The sequence below is a fragment of the Gopherus evgoodei genome, chromosome 7, assembly GCF_007399415.2.
Source record: "Gopherus evgoodei ecotype Sinaloan lineage chromosome 7, rGopEvg1_v1.p, whole genome shotgun sequence".
Classification (NCBI taxonomy): Eukaryota; Metazoa; Chordata; order Testudines; family Testudinidae; genus Gopherus; species Gopherus evgoodei.
Window position 1 is genome coordinate 106,128,700 of NC_044328.1, and position 19,527 is coordinate 106,148,226.

The 19,527-nt window shown below is 39.6% G+C and overlaps 1 protein-coding gene across 5 annotated transcripts in view; it reads right to left on the reverse strand.

Annotated features, from left to right (window-relative positions):
* Window positions 1–18,551, reverse strand: part of DENND6A (DENN domain containing 6A) — a 53,912-nt gene extending 35,361 nt beyond the window's left edge. For 2 of the 5 annotated variants that reach the window (XM_030568917.1, XM_030568918.1), the window contains exons 1-7: window positions 18,346–18,551; window positions 12,202–12,240; window positions 12,056–12,098; window positions 6,340–6,452; window positions 3,958–4,038; window positions 1,976–2,081; window positions 409–488 (exon numbers count right to left, since the gene is read on the reverse strand). In XM_030568917.1, coding sequence (XP_030424777.1) covers window positions 409–488; window positions 1,976–2,081; window positions 3,958–4,038; window positions 6,340–6,452; window positions 12,056–12,098; window positions 12,202–12,240; window positions 18,346–18,534 — 651 coding nt within the window. In that variant the 5' untranslated portion in view covers window positions 18,535–18,551. Of the gene's footprint in view, window positions 1–408; window positions 489–1,975; window positions 2,082–3,957; window positions 4,039–6,265; window positions 6,453–7,388; window positions 9,597–12,055; window positions 12,099–12,201; window positions 12,241–17,904; window positions 18,055–18,345 lie in introns of those variants that run through there. The other 3 variants (XM_030568919.1, XM_030568920.1, XM_030568921.1) reach the window with 3 other exon arrangements.
* Between the last annotated feature and the right edge of the window lie 976 nt (window positions 18,552–19,527).

Here is a 19,527-nt window from a genome sequence, read left to right on the forward strand (position 1 = left end):
AATTTCCATCAGTGTATCTCCACTAACCTGAACGGTGTTACATTCATATAGTAGAAAATTTAGCCCTAAATATTTTAAAAGTTTTCTCCAGTGTGCCAATATATTCTGGCACGTCAATTAAATCACTATGAAAACCTCTTGGAAAGTATATTCTGGAGGAAAGGTGTTGAAACAGCAATTAGCTAGCTGCTGAGGACTGCAATTTTTTTTAAAAAACATTTGTTTTGAACCTCTATGTAAAATATTAGTGATTAAAGTTATAAATATCTATTTTAATATATTTTCAAAGGGCTCCAGGACATTTACTCTGAATCCTCCCAATCTTAACTATGAAAACAAGGCAGAATACATTGAATATATACAGTCAAATGGGGAAGGGGGAAACCCAGTAAAAAGCCATACATTTACCTTCATTATAATACCCATAATAGGCAAATTTAGTGTTTTCCCTGGGACTGGTGGTGGCCAATGATCAACATCACTACAAACTGAAAAACAGAGTAAAATAGATACAGTGTACTGTATATCTAGTTTATGTATCTCATACTCCTAGAAATTCAAATTTCTTGTACACATACTGAACAATTTAAGTCTTAAATTAACATTTGTCCCCAACAGCACCACTCCCGAGAACTTTTCACTTAGTCATCTACTTTGTATGCCCCACATTCTGAAGACATCTTATTGCATACCACAGACAAGTTCAATGGTGCATGTTATTCTAATATAAGGTTTTGTATATTATTCATTGGTCCACTAAGAAGGTATCACTTTGTCTTCTTTTCCTTTTATTTATATTACAGTAGCAGCCAGAGGCCACAATTAGGATCAGGACTCCATTGCATTAGGTAAGTACAACTACATAGCAAAAGAAAGTAAAAGGAACACAGTTATACAGATTAGCTGTGAGCACAGTTTGCAACTAAATTTTTTAAAAAGAAACAATAAATATTAGTGATATGCAAATGATAAGGCCATGTGGCTAGAAAGCTTACAGGTTTTCTAGAATTTGTAGTTGTGAATACTGTTCACTAGTTCACAAGTGCGAGCTTTAAGCACAGAAGAAAAAGTTGTTTTTGGGTCAAAGATTGGGATACAATACAATAATACCCTGCTGATATGCACTTCAGTAAATTGCAAATTCCCACTGAAAGTGGATTCCAAAATTGCTGTTCACTGAAGCACAAAGCAGCAAGACAGTGCTCAGGGCAGAACCAGCCTGGGAAAAAAGGAGAACGTATCTCACACCTGGACCATTTATGGCATTTAGTGAAGCTCTGAGATAGTGATGAGTCACTTATTATTAGTAGTCTCCTATTGCTGTTGCTTCTGGGAGATGGAGGCAAACCCAGATTCTTAGCGTCCCCATATCTGTAGCTCCAGAAGTTCAGAGGATCCAATGAGCATAAGGAAGTCATTAAAATGCCACTGCCTCCTCCACCTACTCTCCCTTCTCATCAGCAAAAGCTCGAGAGCCATTATACCCTTCTCGGTGACAGTGAATCAAAATTGCAAGGAGAGCAAATTACGGAGGCTGCCAACTACCTGTATTGAGCAGGTGGTCCCAGACTGAGAGGACAGATTTCTGGCTCTTCAATGGGGAGCACTGTAATACCCTTGGAAGGAGTCAGGTTCTACCATATTATAATCTTCTAGATCAGTGGTCTCCAAACTTTTTTAATCAGCACCCTGTGCTGCGCCGAGCAAAAAAAAGGGCTCCTCCTGCCACACACTCCCAAAGATCCTCTTGCAAACCCTACTTTGGAGACCACTGTTCTAGATAATAAGTCTTCAACCCAATTTTTAAGAGTTTAACTAACTGCCCATCCAGATGGAGAATACATGCAAACGACAATCTTTTTTTTCCTGTTATTAACAAGCTAGAAAATGCCATTAGTATTTAGCTTATTTATTGCATAGAATTTCTGTAAGCTTTTATGAGCTTTTCCAAACCAATAAAATAGTATTAACTAACCTGCTTCCAGGAAAGGTTCATTCTTTACAAAATATTCTGGTGCTATATGCCTAAGCACAGTGTGGAAAAGATGGATATAAGGTAGTTTGCTGATGAGAACCAAGGACTGGAATAAAGAAAGCAGCAAAATAATCCAAGATTAAATCATTTTAATTGAGTCCCTTCGAAAAGTAGTAATAGGCATTTTTACAAAAAAACCCCAATCATTTAGCAGTAAGTGTGAGTTTTCCGCCAAATGTGTAACTACAACAGATCTATAAATGCCAGCAGACACCAATTTATTGTTTCAATATAGTGTAGTTTGGCTTTAACACACAAATGGTATGGTGTGATTGTGTGCAATACAAAGGCTTCTGTGTTAAGCTCGTTCAGTTTACTATAATTAAACAGGTGGCTTTAATAAAAGCCTAACCTGCAGCTCAACCAGGAAACTTAAGGACAAACTGAGTTCTTTCTGGCTTGTGCATCATCACCAGTAATTTATACTCTGCAAGCCAATTTCTGCCCTCAGTTATACTTATGCAAGCTTCTAGTGAGAGTAATGTTTAGCCCTGCAATTGGAATTTGGTTAACAATTCTGTTGATTAGATGAAAGCCAGAATAAAATTCAGTTAATTCTGCTGTAGTTTTGTTGGATTTGCAGGGCTAACAAGAGTGAAAAGTAGTTAAAATTGTTTGTCATTGAAGTACACAAATATTACTTCAGACACAGAAGATGTGTTGAGTAAGGTGTTTTAAAAAATAAACAAAAATTTGAGCATTTTTCAGAGTAGAGCCACAGCACCACTGGTTCATATGTACACGCCTTTCCATCTTTCAGATATGGGAACCTATAAAAGGTCTAGATCAGAACCAATAATGGGAAGGGAGTGGATCACGAGCTAAGAGATGTAAATATAAGAAACAACTTAGAAAAGACTGAATTCAACAACACAGTTGATGTTCTTCCCCCTATTAAAATGAGTACTATTTAAAACTTGGCCCACACTACAGCTTGAAAATGTGCTGTAACAGTTCCAAAGTCATTAAGCAGTTTTCTCAGAACAGTATTCTCCAGCCATTTACTAACATGGTTACCTAATTTCACCAGAGGGGACAGGAATTTTATTTATAAAATTTCTATAAATCACCTAGTCCAAGTTACTTTCTAGTATGGTATCAGAGGGGTAGCCATGTTAGTCTGGATCTGTAAAAGTGGCAGAGTGTCCTGTGGCACCTTACGCAAGCAAGAATCAGGCTAGGGATAACGAGATTAGTTCAATCAGGGAGGATGAGGACTGTGAATGGCTAGCCAACTACAAAAGCAGTTTCTCCTCCCTTGGTGTTCACACCTCTACTGCTAGAAGAGGGCCTCATCCTCCCTGATTGAACTAACCTCGTTATCCCTAGCCTGACTCTTGATTGCATATTTATACCTGTCTCTGGAAATTTCCACTACATGCATCCGACAAAGTGGGTATTCACCCACGAAAGCTCATGCTCCAATACATCTGTTAGTCTATAAGGCGCCACAGGACTCTTTGCCGCTTTTCTAGTATGGCTTCTTCACATTATAAGGTACATCAGCTTGATATTATAAGGATTTTCACCCTCAGTAATCAGAGCACCAGGAATCTATTTCTCTGATCCTATAAACTAAAACGTACAAAAAACAAACTCGCTATTGGAGTTTTTCTTCCATTTGATGGACTACACTTCCTAAAAGGTACCGTGGATACAATTATTTTGGAGATATACATGCAGACTATAAAAAATAATGACTTCTGAATAACATTTATAGTGAGAACACCACAATGAATGCCCTACACTTTTCCTTGCAGCTACAGTTCAATGGTAGGTAAGTGATATTTCATTTCTTGAGCACGAATATGCTCAAGCCTGTAAAGAAAAGCATAGGCACAGCTTCTGCCTTATTGAGCTTCAAGTCTAATGACCCCTGGAACTGATGATGTACATGTTTTTCTTGTAAGACATTTCATTACCTTCTGGAAGTAGCCTCTTTTTAATGTTTTGTCTCGAACTTGTCTAAAGTATACATAGCCATAGTAATATGCAGAGTCCTTCTGTTTAAAATAAAATAAAATAAATCAATAATTTGAATGTTAAGACTGTTCCTTATTCCTGAACATTCTATGTGTTATTTAAAACATGTTTTCTTACATAGTCTAAATTTGGTATATATGGTAAAGTGAAAGGATAATTTGCTTCACCCTCTTTACAGGAACTAAAAATTCCAAAACTGCTTGAACAAAAAAGCTCAAGATGGACTTACTGTAGCACTAACTTGACTTGTTTGTTCAATGTGCTTGCTGTTTCTATTATCCTTGTACCCATGTCCCCCTGAAATTTTCTGCAACCAGACTTACTTTCCCTTGGAAAACACTATCAGAAAGTCAAATATAATGCTATAAATTGGCTCAACACTTTGGCATGGATTATCAGTATGAAAAAAATATAAGGTCAATACTGAAATTTGTTAAAAAAAAAAAAAAAGAAGAGAGAGCTATGCTACATAGTGTAAGGTTTAACGGTGAACTGAAGAGCTTCTACTGACCTAAAAAACAAATTGTTTAAAATTTGTCACTTGACAATGCAGATTATCTTAAACAACCAACAGGCATACACCATATACTTGGATTACAGTTCATATGTTACAACTAAGACTACGATTTAGTCATGCAGTTCACAGATTCTATGACTTTACCGAACTTCCATGACTTCTAGAGCTCCAGGAGAAGGAGGCAGAACTGTGCGCCCCTGCCCTACAAATGGGGCTGGCTGGAAACAGGACCCTGCAGCATCAGTCCGGCTGCTTCCACCGGGGGTCGCAGCCGGGGCCACATGCCCTTGCCGGGCTGCTTTCACCAGGGGCCACAGCCAGGGCTGGGGCACATGCCCCCGCCCGTTGGCTAGATCAGGGGCCATGAACCCTATTGGTGGCTTCCCAGGGCCGTATGCCCCCCGCGGCTTGGCGGGGCTGCGCACCCCTGTCCCATAGCTGCAATCAGCTCTGGAGAGAGGAATGTGTATCCCTCGTGGCTGCACCCCCCACTGCAGCCCCTGGAACTGAGGGGAGCAGGGGGCACGCAGGGCAGCGCCTGTCAATCTCCCTCCTCGTGGGACTCCCTTACTTTACTAAAAATATATTGGGGAGGGTGCGGGTAGGGCTAGGTAGGGGGTGAGGAATGGACAGGTCACAGGCTCTGTGAATTTTTGTTTATAGCCCATGACCTGTTTGTGACTTTTACTAAAAATAACTGTGATAAAATCTTAGCCTTAGTTAAAACCTGTCTCTGACAAATAAGGAATCCTTTGTTCTAGGCTCACTGTGGACATTTTCATTAAGTATTCAAGATGTTTTTCCTTTTCTTTTCATATTTTAGTAATTTAAATCTTAGTCTCCTGATTTTGGTTTGTATTGAAATCATGACTATGAACTAATGTTTAAAAGCACGTTAAAAAGTTCATTTAACATTCCCAAAGCATTAAGAAAAAGAATGCACAGACTTAAAACAAACCTATTTTAGCACAAAGTATTTAAACCATTTCCATCCACCCTAAACCCAAGAATTCCCAACCTTTTCCACCTATATTTATCAATCAAGGCTTGAGTTCAGGGTTCTGTATTTTTTCAGACGTAGATGAAGATAATTAGTTTTGTAAAGGAATTCAGAAAGTGCAGCTTCAATTTAGGCAATCCCATCAATAGCTGAAAGAAAAACAGAACTCGGAATTCAGATCTTGGAAAGTATTTTTATTTTTCATTAAGAAACCACATCATTTATTTATTCAGGACCATGGATCTGACTACTTTCTATCTTTAGTTTTCAGGGCAACCCCTGGAGTGGATCTGATCATTGGTGGAATTTCCCTGTACCACACCTCTTATCTAGCAATGAATAGCATATACATCTCTACCTCAATATAACACGACCCGATATAACAGGAATTCAGTAAATGCGGTAAAGCAGTGCTCCTGGGGGGCAGGGCAGTGCATTCTGGCGGATCAAAGCAAGTTCGATATAATGTGGTTTCACCTATAACATGGTAAGATTTTTTTGGCTCCCAAGGACAGCGCTATAGCGAAGTAGAGGTGTATACAAAAAAACACTTAATAAAAGTGATAACTACTAGAATACTTTACAATTCAAATACCATCCAGTAATATCATGCAAAAAAGAAGGAATTTGATGAATATTTCTCTTTGAAAATGTTTCTTAATCAACTTCTCTAAATTAAATTTGGTCATTATGACACCAACACCAAAAATTCAGATCAGAATTAGGGTACCTGTGCTAAATTAAGTGTACTTCTGAACTTTCTGTTTTTAAATTGGGATACATTTCCTTTAGTGTATTTCCAACCTTTAAGGAAACTGGTAAGTCTCTGTCCAACTGGTCCAGCATACAATGCAGTGAGAGCCTCCTACTAGAAGACTGTCGGAATCTAAAACAAAACTGTGTGTCTCCAAGACAACCTATGCCAAAACAAAAACAGAATAAAAAAGGAGGAAATAATAGTATATTGATTTTAACAGACTTTAATTGAGGGCTTGTCCACACAGGGATGATGCATCAGAGTAACTTCAGTTTGTCTGTCTTATAGCGCTTTGAATCCACACGCAACCCTTTATTTATTTATTTGTTTTAAAGTGAACTATTTGGTATTTTGGGCCACAGAAAATAATCCTTCTTGCAAGTTACCCTCTCCAGCTGTCCATAACATTCAGAAAGACTCTCCCTGCCACCTGCTCCTGCCCTTCCTCCAGAGTTTCTTCCCGTGCTCTCACCAACGTTGTGCAATATATGCCAAAAACTTATCACACAAGGCACAAAATGATGAAAAACAGTCAGCCTTGATAGAAAGCACCATCACCTTCCTTTCAGTCTTCCAAATGCACGCTCCACTGCCATTCTCGACTACTCAGGGTATTGTTAATCACTCCTTTCTCTTATTCAAGTGTCCAGTAAAAGCTCCATAAGCCAGGGAAGCAAAGAGTATGGCTTGGTCTCCCAAAATGACAGGAGAAATCCTAACTCCTTTAGTGAGCATAGTGGTTTGGGGAGCAAAAATTCCCTTGTTCATTCCAGCAAGTAGACCTGAATTTCTAACTATTTTAGCATCATGGACCTTTCTCAACCACCCTACATTAAGAATGTGATCTTCACAGTGATCAAGTAGGCCTTGCAGCACCCTGGAGAAATACTCTTTTCCTGTTGATAAGGTCTTTGGCCTGGTGTGGTAGTGGTGGCTCAAAGAATAGGAACACAGGCCCCGTTTATAGCCCAATCAAGTTCAGGAGCCCCATCCATACAAAGCCACATGCATTGCAATGCTGATGACCTGGCACAGCAGCACTATCTTAACAGCATTAAACATCTCATGATAACCTTAAAGTGATTAGGCTACTGACCAGTAGCAATCAGGCATGGCGTGCTTCCCCATGGTGATGGAAACATGCCTCCCCAAGCTGAGGAGAGCTCTCAGGTTGGTATTCTGCCACTGCAGCTCTAGGGTAAGCACCTCACAGATATCTAGGAAAACAGAATTCCGCATCCTGAAATTCGGTGGCCTCTTTGGTCCTCCTGGTTCTGCATCACTATCCTCTGCCACCAGTCAGTGGTGCTCAACTGAATGAAACTGCTCCAGAAAAATGCCCTGAAAAGGTAACTGCTCTATTTTAAGTCCACCTATAGCCATACTGCTGTGGAATCCAAAGCTGTTCACAGATGCCCAGCCAAATCCATTTAACTGCACAACTGCCAATGTATGGGAATCATCCTATCCTTATTAATGACTATTATGATCACAGCAGTGTGCCCTCCATGGTGCCTGATAACAGTTCAAAAGTGTGGCTGGCAAAATATGGATTAATTATGGATGGCAGGAGAGGAATCATGCATTTGGTTAGTTTGACCTCAAGTCCCAAAATTCCTGTAGGTTTCAGTAAACATCTCACAATGCACTGAGAAAAATCCCAGAGCCTATAGCTGAGCAGCAGAACATTGCACCATGGGATATCTGCCCAGAATGCTGTGCAGTTAATTCAAACAAACAGAGCAGCATGGATATGATCAGCAAGGAAAGTACCTTAAGCCTGTATAACAAAGCAGTGTGGGCACACTTTATTTAAGTACAGTTAATGCACTGGATTCAGAGCTAACAAATTAATCCAATGTAAGGTGCCCATGTAGACAAGCCCTGAAAGTAAGTTATCCTTAGAATCATTAACCCCAAATGACTATGCATATTGTCATATTGCTCAGGACACAGAGGCTATTTATTTAACAGCTTCTTCTACTTGTGTAATTTAACGGAGAAGGTAGGTGAATGTTCTTTCTACAACCATCTATGCAGCATCGAAACCAAGATGACTGTTTGGTTTTTAACTGTAGTTACTTCAATCTAAACTCTGCTCTTCTGTTTCTCAGGTGATTAGAACTAAAGGAAAAAAAGCAGTTATGTCACTAGAGTTTTATTTAACTAACTCTTACTTTTATGGCCATTGCAGTATATTTAGTGACTTCAATAATGTCTTAAACTGATTTCTGATCATGGTTGTTGAAAGAAAAAATAGGCAAGTTAAATTAATTGGCACAGAAATGAACAAATAGAAATGCTGTACAAAAGTTAGACAAAGTGCAAAGTGGACAGCATAAGTATGTTTCGCCTCCACATCTCACCAGCATCTGTTTCAATTATTTTGAAAGACAAAGTACGAGGCAGGTCTGCATAACAAACCAAGGAAAAATAACATTCATATTTTGCTCTGAAAGTAACCTATTACCACTACGAAGTCTACTTACATTATATTCTAGAAACAAAAGAAACTTGTCTTAATACAGTGCACATATCAATTGATGACAACTTTTCAACAAAATTCACTGTCACACAGCCTGATACATTGCCATGAAAGGCCTGATAGCTTGCAGCTGAATCAAGAGCCACAGTCTAACAACCTCCTACAAAATTTGTTCTTATGTTGTATTAAGCTTTCCTGCTCAGATTTAAAGCCTAACAAAAAAATCTTCAAGTTGTATAGCTTTTATTTTATTTATTAAAATTAACAATTTTCCAGACTAACCTCTGGAATAGCTTTTTCATCCCGGAAAGGCCTCTCATGATCTATATATTTTTTTTTTCCAGACACAGCCATTATGATAGTGTGACTTACTTTAGTGTTCCTATCAGCAACAATGGTTTCTCTCCTCAAATTAATCCAGTTTTACACACTATACTCCTAGGATAATTTAATCTATTATTTCTAAAAGTATGTTAGTACTATTTTTGAGTTTAAAGTTAGGTTTTATTCTTGATACATTATACTTTCCTGTGTGACTTTTAAGCGTTGGATAAATTTGCAACCATTAACATTCATAGTAACCTCAGGTGAGGGTAATATATTTCATGACTCAGAATGTAAGCCAATTATATGCAGGACTCAGGAAAGAACTGCTCCTCTATCACAGGTATAAGAACAAAGAAAATATATTATCTCACTTTTAGTCACTAGACAATAGGCAAAAATAAGGCTAACCAAATTGTAAAAGTTACGTAACAGCTAAAAACTTTTGGCAAAGCATATTAACAGCAAACCTGTTTTCCCACATCCTTCCTCTTAATTACAGAATCCGAACTCTGCAGGGGGCCCAAGCTGCTAATCACAAGTCTTCAACTCCCTTTGGAAGTTGAGAAGGGAGAGGATAAGTGAAAGAAGAGTTCAGCAAGCAGGACCACACACAGTAATAGAGAAAAGAATTACAGAAACAGAAGACAGAGAGCCTAGCATTCTACTTCTAGACATGCTTTCATAACAATGAAATACAGGCTTTTAACAAGTTAAAAGCATTTAATTCTTTCCATCCAATATTCCCATCTCCTACTAACCTTAAATATTTAACCTCTGAGCTTCCGTCTCCCCATCCGTCTAACCCACCCATTTCATAGTTATATTGGGAAGTTTAGTCACTGTTTATAAAATGCTTTGAGACCATCAGGTGGAAAGAAAAGCATACTTTTGACAAGCTAACATTCCTAATATTTCACTTATATATAATAAACTGGGATTCCTACAGATTAGCGCAGTACAAATAACTAGATTTTAATATTTTAAATTAGGGCTGTCAATCGCAGTTAACTTATGCAATTAACTAAAAAAATTAATTGCGATTAAAAAATGAATCACAGTTTTAATTGCACTGTTAAACAACAGAATACCAACTGAAATTTATTAAATATTTTTGGATGTTTTTCTACAAATTTCATATAGTATTTTGTGTTGTAATTGAAATTAAAGTGTATTTTATTTATTACAAATATTTCTACTGTAAAAAATGATAAAAGAAATAGTATTTTCAGTTCACCTCATACAAGTATTGTACTGCAATCTATCATGAAAGTGCAACTTACAAATGTAGATTTTTTTTTGTTACATAACTTCACTCAAACACAAAACAATGTAAAACTTCAAAACCTACAAAAGTCCACTCAGTCCTACTTCTTCTTCAGACAATTGCTAAGACAAACAAGTTTGTTTACATTTACAGGAGATAATGCTGCCCAGGTCTTATTTACAATGTCACCAGAAAGGGAGAACAGATATTTGCATGGCACTTTTGTAGCTGGCACTACAAGGTATTTACATGCCAGATATGCTAGACATTTGTAGGCCCCTTCATGCTTCGACCACCATTCCAGAGGACATGCTTCCATGTTGATACGCTCATTACAAAAATAATGTGTTAAATTTGTGACCGAACTCCTTGGGGGAGAATTTTATGTCGCCTGTTCTATTTTACCTGCATTCTGCCACATATTTCATGTTCTAGCAGTCTCGGATGATGACCGAACACAGGCTGTTCATTTTAAGTTGTTCACTGAAGATATGACAAAATGCAAAGAAAGTTCCAATGTGAGATTTCTAAAGACAGCTACAGCACTCGACCCAAGGTTTAAGAATCTGAAGTGCCTTCCAAAATCTGAGAGGGACGAGGCATGGAGCATGCTTTCAGAAGTCTTAAAAGAGCAACATTCTGATCTGGAAATTACAGAACTCGAACCACCAAAAAAGAAAATCAACCTTCTGCTGGTAGCACTTGAGTCAGATAATGAAAATGGAAGTGTGTCAATCCACATTGCTTTGAACTGTTATCAAGCAGAACCTGTCATCAGCATGGATGCATGTCCCTTGGAATGATGGTTAAAGCATGAAGGGACATATGAATCTTTACCTCATCTGGCACGTAAATATCTTGTGACACCAGCTACAAAAGTGCCATAAGGATGTCTGTTCTCACTTTCAGGTGAGATTGTAACCAAGAAGCGGGCAGCATTATCTTCTGCAAATGTAAACAAACTTGTTTGTCTGAGCAGTTGGCTGAACAAGAAGTAGGACTGAGTGGACTTGCAGGATCTAAAATTTTACATTGTACATAATTCTACATTTGTAAGTTCAACTTTCAGGATAAAGTATCAGAGGGGTAGCCGTGTTAGTCTGGATCTGTAAAGGCAGCAAAGAATCCTGTGGCACCTTACAGACTAACAGACATACTAGAGCATGAGCTTTCGTGGGTGAATACATGCATCTGATGAAGTGGGTATTAGTCTACACGGACTCTTTGCTGCTTTCATGATAAAGAGACTGCACTAGAGTACTTGTATTAGGTAAATTGAAAAATACTATTTCTTTTGTTTTTACACAGGGAAAGTACTTGTAATCAAAAAATAACAAAGTGAGCACTGTACACTTTGTGTTCTGTGTTGTAATTGAAATTAAAATATTTGAAAATGTAGAAAACATCCAAAAATATTTAAATTATATTCTATTGTTGTTTAACAGCGTGATTAATCACGTGATTAATGTTTTTAATCGCTTGACAGCCCTATTTTAAATTAAGGTAAACTGTGAATTTCCCGGGTTTGTAATGCTTGGGGGTGGGGATGGGGTGGATAAATCACAACATTCCTTGTAATGCAGGGATTACTGATAAGTACGGTCAAACTTAACTCTGTCTTAGTATAGTTTGGTCTGGAAATAGAAAACACACCGATTTCAGATGACAAAGTAAAGGAAGCATTTACCTGAATTGGAATCTGGAAAAGACAAATAGCAAATACTGGTTTTCTGGAATGGAAAAAAAACAACGGAGCAGTTTTATTTCCTGAAACACACAATTTTAAAGTTACATACTATGTACTGTACTGTATATGTAATAGCTCTTACTCACCTCTTTATCTGTAAGTTTTGAATGCTGAGGATATATTACCTACAAAAAAAAAAAGAAGTTATTTTGTTTGACAACAGAATGGATAACTTTAGACTGTAGTAAGTTCATCTTTTAAATAGTTGCTATGATGCAGTACTCACTGACTTGTCCATGTCTATCCTAGTTTCAGTATACGGCAGTGAAATCACATTTCACAACACTATCCCTTTTCCATCTGCTAGAGTTTGACTTTCACACTCCTCCAAATCAGTGCTCTTTCCTACTCAGATAGTCTTCATTATCACAGCTGCTAGTTATATCATAACATGTCTTTTCAATGAGTCACTGTAAAAACCTTACTGGTGCAAAAAAATGTAAGCTTACTCTCTCTCCCCTACATCTGGAAAAAAAAAAAAGGTAGAAATTGACTGAATAAGGATGGTAACTAGTTAGAGTATGTTTGTTGAGAGTCAGTGTTTGCTCCAGGCTGCATCATCCCTTAACTAGACAAAGTTAACACAATTGCCACTGCAGCCACTTGAGGTGATAAACAAAATTATGTGCATGAAGCAACTGAAGAGAGACAAAGTACAGACTTAGCTTTTGAAATAAACGCACAGCATACTCCTCATATGTCCTTTCACCAATTTGACATCCTGTCTATTGTTTTTTTGAAAGCCACCTGGATAAATAGGGCAGGTATGTTCCAAAGTTTAAAACACTTTGGATGGAATCATGGCCCCACTCAAGTCAATGGAAATACTCCCATAACTTTAATGGAGATCAAGATTTTACCCTTTAACTTAAAACTCAAATTGTATTTACAGAGATGAGTCAAATGTAACAGCAGCAAGAGGTCAAAATATTTTATATTTAGACAGACAGTACACTGAAGATTAATCTTGAGGTAATTAGATGTACATACAAAAACTGCTTTAAAAAAATGTTAAGATTGCAAAGACTTCCCTTTCCTTCCTGGATCATATAAAGAACATAATTGCTTGCACAGCCCTCATCATGCTCATTACAATTATAGGCCTGCATTAAGATAATGACTGTAATCACATTTCATTCTTCGAGGCTTCAGTCAGTCACCTATAGCGGTCAGGAAAGAACCCCTCCCCCCATGTACAGCCATTCCTGTATGTATTCTGGGGGTGGGTTTTACCTTCCTCTGAAGCATTATAAATCAGCACTTTGATGTAGTTCCAAGAATCCTCTTTATATTTGCCTGGCTAACAAGTCTCGCTCACATGCTCCGGGTCATACAGCTAGTCAAATATGGGGTCAGGAAGGAGTTCTTCTCCAGGTCAGATTGGCAGGGATCTCATGTTTTTTTTGCCTTCCTCTGTAGCATGACACATGGTTCATTTACTGGGAACATAAACTCAGTATCTCACCTAATCAATTCTTGCTACTGTAGGGGCCTCAGACATTGCTAGTACCTTAGTCTTTCCTATTCTCTGCCCATTGGACACAGTTTAGTCTCCTGAGGACTGAAGTGCTTTGGTCCAACTAAAGCCTTTGCTTTTAGGGTATCTGGGTGAAATTTAATTACTTGTGATATACTGGAGGTCGGACTAAATGATAGGATGGCTCCTTCTGGCCTTAAGTTCTATGAAACTATGAGACTAGCTCTTAAAAATCTGGAAGCATCAGAATCAAGGTCAATCCTGCAACTTTAATTTTACAGTCTTTAAGTACATAATTATGTACTAATTTTTCCACAAGGGAAGCTTGCCTCCATCCTAGGATGGCAGAATGAGACTCGGCTTAATAATAAGGGTTATAAACTTCATATAATTAATACTAGTCAGTGATAACGGTGAAGACATGAATTCTTGATCTCCTGACTCCCAACCCAGCATACCCTCCTCTAGGCCAAAGGATATTTTGAGGAGGGAGAACAGCAACAGCTGCTGCCACCATTTTGTCATATCTCTACAGAGTTTTTGGGCTGTGTGATCATTTCAGAATGATGAAGGAGGCTCAGCGAGCTTAGAGGATGCACAACGCAGATGGATGCATCAATAAATAAAGTGACCAGTGCTGAACAAGTTCTACTGCATGTACACAAATGGCAAATTTCTGAAGCTTGTAAAGTGACAAAATCTTAATGGATTTTCAGTGACATCAGAAGACACCTCTCCAACCTTAAGATCAGCCTCCTGCCAAATTTCAAATTCCTAGCACCCCATGGTTTGGAACAGTACTGTTTCAGATAAAACTACAAAACAACTTAACTTTGGAAAACCAATCCATTTTTCCCTAAGTTTGTTTCAGAAACAGATAAACTTGTTTTGCTAAAATTTTTTCCAAATATTTCAACAGAACGCTCTAGAGACTAAGTATGAAAAAGTTCAACCCAAGCACTTAACTTTTCCGAAGAGCTCAAGTCAGTTGGAAACAGTGGCTATATAATGGGAGTAATAAGCAACCTTAATATAATTGCTGTAACAACCTCCATCTTTAACAACTTAAGTCCTGTTACTAAAAATCTGACACACACACACACACACACACACACACACACACGCGCGATCTTCTCTTTCACACACAGAAGAGAATAACTTAATGCCCCACTGAAATCCAGTTTGTTTTTTTATTAAATTTTAGCACTCCAATAGCTTAGAATAGGAAGTTTATACTGTCTCCAACTGAAAATGCAGGGGAAATACAAGTAGGATTAAGGTAATTACCAACACCACAATATATCCAGGATACAGGAATTTCATTATACCAATGCAAAAAGTGCCAAATTTTATTAATCATGGGTAGACAGCACCTCATTTCCCATGAGAAGTGCAAGATCTCCAGCAGCATACCAATCCCCGATAACATGCTGAAGCACTGATTCAATAAAAACTCAGAAGGAAAGCTGCCATATAACAAGTCACCAACCCTACCTGTAGCAGAAGTAGCCTGGGTTTTCATTGGTTTCCCTTTCTATTATTAAATGGGCCTCATCCTTCTCAGATCTCAAATAGAGCACATCACAGACAGAAGTAGCATGGATGTTAGCAGCACAGAAATGTAGGTCTTATCTACATAGAAAATACACCAGTTTAAACTATTATTTAAAATATCAATTTATTAAACTGGTGCAACACTTAATACAGACACATTCTTATTTAGCTCAGTTTACATCTGATTATAGGCAGCACAGGTAGCAACATCTCTAATTAGGGCTGCCTGAAACTTTCTGTTATAAGATAGTTTGGGGGGGTTTTGTTGGAAGGAGATGGGGGGCCAGTTGCCCATACCTTTACCAAACTGGTTGGTTGGAAATTCTCCATGCTTGGTGCCTACCTCAGACTGGTTGTTTTTTTGTTTTGTGTGTTTTTTTAGGGGGGGGCGGGGCCAGAGGGGAAGGGGAAAAGGGAGGGGCAGTGTTCAGGTAAAACAATTCAGATATTTCTCAGAATGAGACATGGGGAATATATGTTGTTTTCCTCATATTAATTTTTTTTACCACTATTATGTTGAGAAACTTTAGAAGAAAGTTACTCCATGCTTTAGAAGAAATACTTGAAGTTTGTCAGGAGGTGGGTGGTCACCAAGCTGTCAAGGATGTGCCTTTTGGGGCCACCATGAAAGTTAGCCAAAATTTGTCCACATTATAATCCTCTGAAAGAAATCTCTATTTGCATATGCTCAGTAGAGAATTGCTGGAATTAGGCAGCTTAATTCTCTGAAGATTCCATCAGTACTGAGTATGCTCCAGTACTTCACACCTAACCAATGTTAACTGAACTGTGCATGCACTGTCTCAACAGAGCAAGGGTAGGCAACCTGCAGCACGTGAGCTGATTTTCAGTGGCACTCACACTGCCTGGGTCCTGGCCACAGATCCAGGGGACTCTGCATTTTAATTTAATTTTAAATGAAGCTTCTTAAATATTTTGAAAACCTTATTTACTTTACATATAACAATAGTTTAGTTATATATTATAGACTTACAGAAAGAGACCTTCTAAAAATGTAAACATGTATTACTGGCACGCAAATCTGAAATCAGAACGAATAAATGAAGACTCGGCAAGCCCCTTCTGAAAGGCTGCCAAACTGTGCAACAGAGGAACTAAGCATGCTCCATTCCAAGACTCCAGGAACGAAGGCAACACTTTCCCTGCATTTGACCCTTCTGGTGTCTGGTGCAGTGCCAAGTTCCAGAACTGGGCACAGATGTTCCCAATACGCCCATTGTTGGTGCCCAGGCAACAAGGAGGAGGAGGAGAAAACTGCCTGATTTGAAGGCAGAGAGGTGAGAAATGGGGGGAGAAGAATGCAATGAGGGGACAAAGGGGCAGGATCAGAGAGGAACAGAACCGAGGAGAGGATAGGGTAAAAATAGGAGACAGGGATACCCAAAGAACTGGGGGGTGGGGAGGGAGACAAAGACAAGAACAGGGGACACAGGCAGAAGCACAGAAAGGGGCTGAGGACAGGGGAATAGCAGCAGTGGAGGGGAGAGGCCGGAGATGACAGGGGCAAAAGTGTCTGTAACCACTACAGACCATTGTGGAAAGTTTTGGTTTACATGACTTGCCTTATATCACATAGGAAGTGTGGCAAAGGCAGGGATAGAATCTAATTTGCTATAATGGCATGCAAATACCTTAACCATGAATACCAGAGTTTCAGCAAACCAGCGCTAATAAAACCCTATTTAATGGTGAGAGCCTAAGCCACAACTCATAAATAAAGACAATGCAAAGTGATTTGAAAATAGTGGGCACTGGACACAACCAAATTTTAAGGGCTATTTGAAAAGAATATTTTATATATATATATATAAAAAGACAGCCTGAGTACTTTGCAGACTTGAAGTTTTCTATGTACGCAAGGTACTGTATTGCTCCCTCTTCCCTTTGAAAGGGTTTCAAGAAAGAAGACCAGGTGTGTGGTTCATTAGTTCCAGTTTAGAGAAAAAAAAATGTTCACTTTGTAACTTTCATACCTTTTGGTATCTCATAGGGTTGAGAAAGTTACCTGTACTTTGTTATTCAAGGTGAAAATCTTGTTGCTGATTAAAGACAGTTTAACAGATACAAAAGTCTTATACCCTAAGCCTGCAGATACTTAATTTTAAAAACAGATTCCCACAGAAATGTATGGGATTGCTTGTGTAGCAAAAGCTAAGCATGTGCATAAGCATTTGCTGAATATGGGCCACTGTGAGCTCTCTTCACTACCCAGAAAAGCTAAATGGACAGTGTTTACTTAAGTCATATTGCAAACAAATTAATTTATCTTTGTTGTTAGTAATACATTGTAACATTAACTGAATCAAATTTTTCACTTCAATTTACTTATCGCTATTTATTCTATTTACATTTCTCTTGGCTATACCAAAGAAATACTATTAAGTCTGTTTCAACTTTGTTAAGAACTGCAATGTCTGGGTTTCAGAAATTTAAGCCTATATACTTACTAATAATCTGGAGAAGACTGAGAAGATGGTCTACACTCAGACTGCTACAATACATCTTTTAAACCTTTATTTAATACCTAGATACTATGAAAATGATACTATTAGAGAAACGTGAAAAACACTGAGGGGTGTGATGGGTGTAGGCTAAACAATTATTTGAAGTTAATTAATTCTATTACTTTTCTTGGCGTTTGCCTGCTTTTTATTTTCAAAGTAGAGGAACCCAGTCAATTTAAAATCTAGTTGTTTTAAGACCCTGAGTCTAAAGTAATTCAATATATAATCCTTACCTCTTGAGTCAAGTATTCTGATTTCATGCAATCAAATCTCTCTCTCTCTCTCCTTTTTTTTCAAATTTCCTCTGTTGCTGTGTGACACAAACAATAGGGGAAGTGCCCGGCTCCGGGACAGCGATAGTGAAACTGACTCTACACAAAGTGCTGTCAAAAGCCCAAACAAAAAACACCTCAAAGCACGGGCCCAAACGCCCCCCACCAGTGACAATGACCTGCAGGGTCACGCAGGGCGGAGGCTGGCAGGTGAGGCGCCTTCGTGCAAAGTGAGAGCCTCAGGCTCCCTCCTCAATGCCAAGGGCCGGGCGAGCCTGGGGTCGGCGCGGCAGAGGAGCCACGGTGGGATACCGCAACCGCAACCCCGACCCCGCAGAGAGGGGCGCACAGGCAACTCCACCGACTGGGGAAAGAGGGGGCCTTCCCGCCCCTGTCGCTCACCTCCACGGCCTGGCCCAGCTCCAAGTCGAAACCCACCACGCACACGCAGTGCAGCCAGGCCGAGAAACGGTCCCAGGGCAGCAGCGACAGGCACCGGCCCGGCGCCGCCGTCTCCTCCTCCTCCGCCTCAAACAGGCTCCGCGAGGCCGAGCTGAATGCGCCGCTCTGGCTCTGCTCCCGCGCGGACATGGCGCGGCCGAGCCGGCTCCGACCCGCAAACAAACGGGGAGAGAGAGAGAATCACGTGACACGCTGCGCGCTCCGTCTTCTTCGGGGACGGGACCCAGCGGGAGAGTCTAAAGCGTCCCCAAGCGGACGATGAGGTGAAAGGGAAAGAAGCCGCCCGCCGGAGCCGGAGAGTTTCCAAAGCTCGCTCCATTGTATGAGGCGAGAAGGTCCAGCCACTGGGTCAGGCCCTGAACTTTGCCCGCTGTCGCCCTGCCTGCTGTGGCCTCAGAGGAGGGGACACCTGCCGGTCCCTCTTTAACAGCCGTGATCCCACCTTCGGCCCTTTAATGGTACCCGACTCCCAGCTTCACAAGGGTTGTGGTGCCAGTTCCTCGTCTTGTTGGCTGCCATGGCCCATGCTGTGGCCTCTTCCCCGTCTTGCTTGTTGACTGACAGGGCTCATGCCATGTCACAGAGTTTAAGGCCAGAAGAGATTACTAGATCCCTGTTCATCAGGACACTAGACACCACCCCCTCTCCTCTGCACCAGGCCCAAACAACCAGAGTTAGACCAAAGTATTACTGCCCTCAGGAGGACTCAACTCCTGTGTCACAGATAGAGAACAGAAGGACCTGAGAGGTGCACCAATGCTTGAGAGTCCTGAAATGGCAGGGGCTTGATTATTTGAGAGATGCTGTTGTTCATCCTTAAGCCACTAGACAGATTTAAAAAAATCTGGGTCCTACTCCTGGTTCTTGCTCTCGATTACACAGGCAGTTTACACAGATTACACATTAGATTACTCTGTGCTCCATTCCAGATCTGTTAAAATGAGGAACTAATTAAAAGCCATTTCTGCATATATTTTGAGCTTTGTATGTTCTAAACACCCCCATGCTAGCAGTTTTTTGCTTTAGAATGTATTTATTGGGTCATATCAATGCCACAAAAGCAACTAGAGGGTATTTTGTATTTTCAAGCTAATATTTGTTTTCTGAGAAACTTTATGTTTT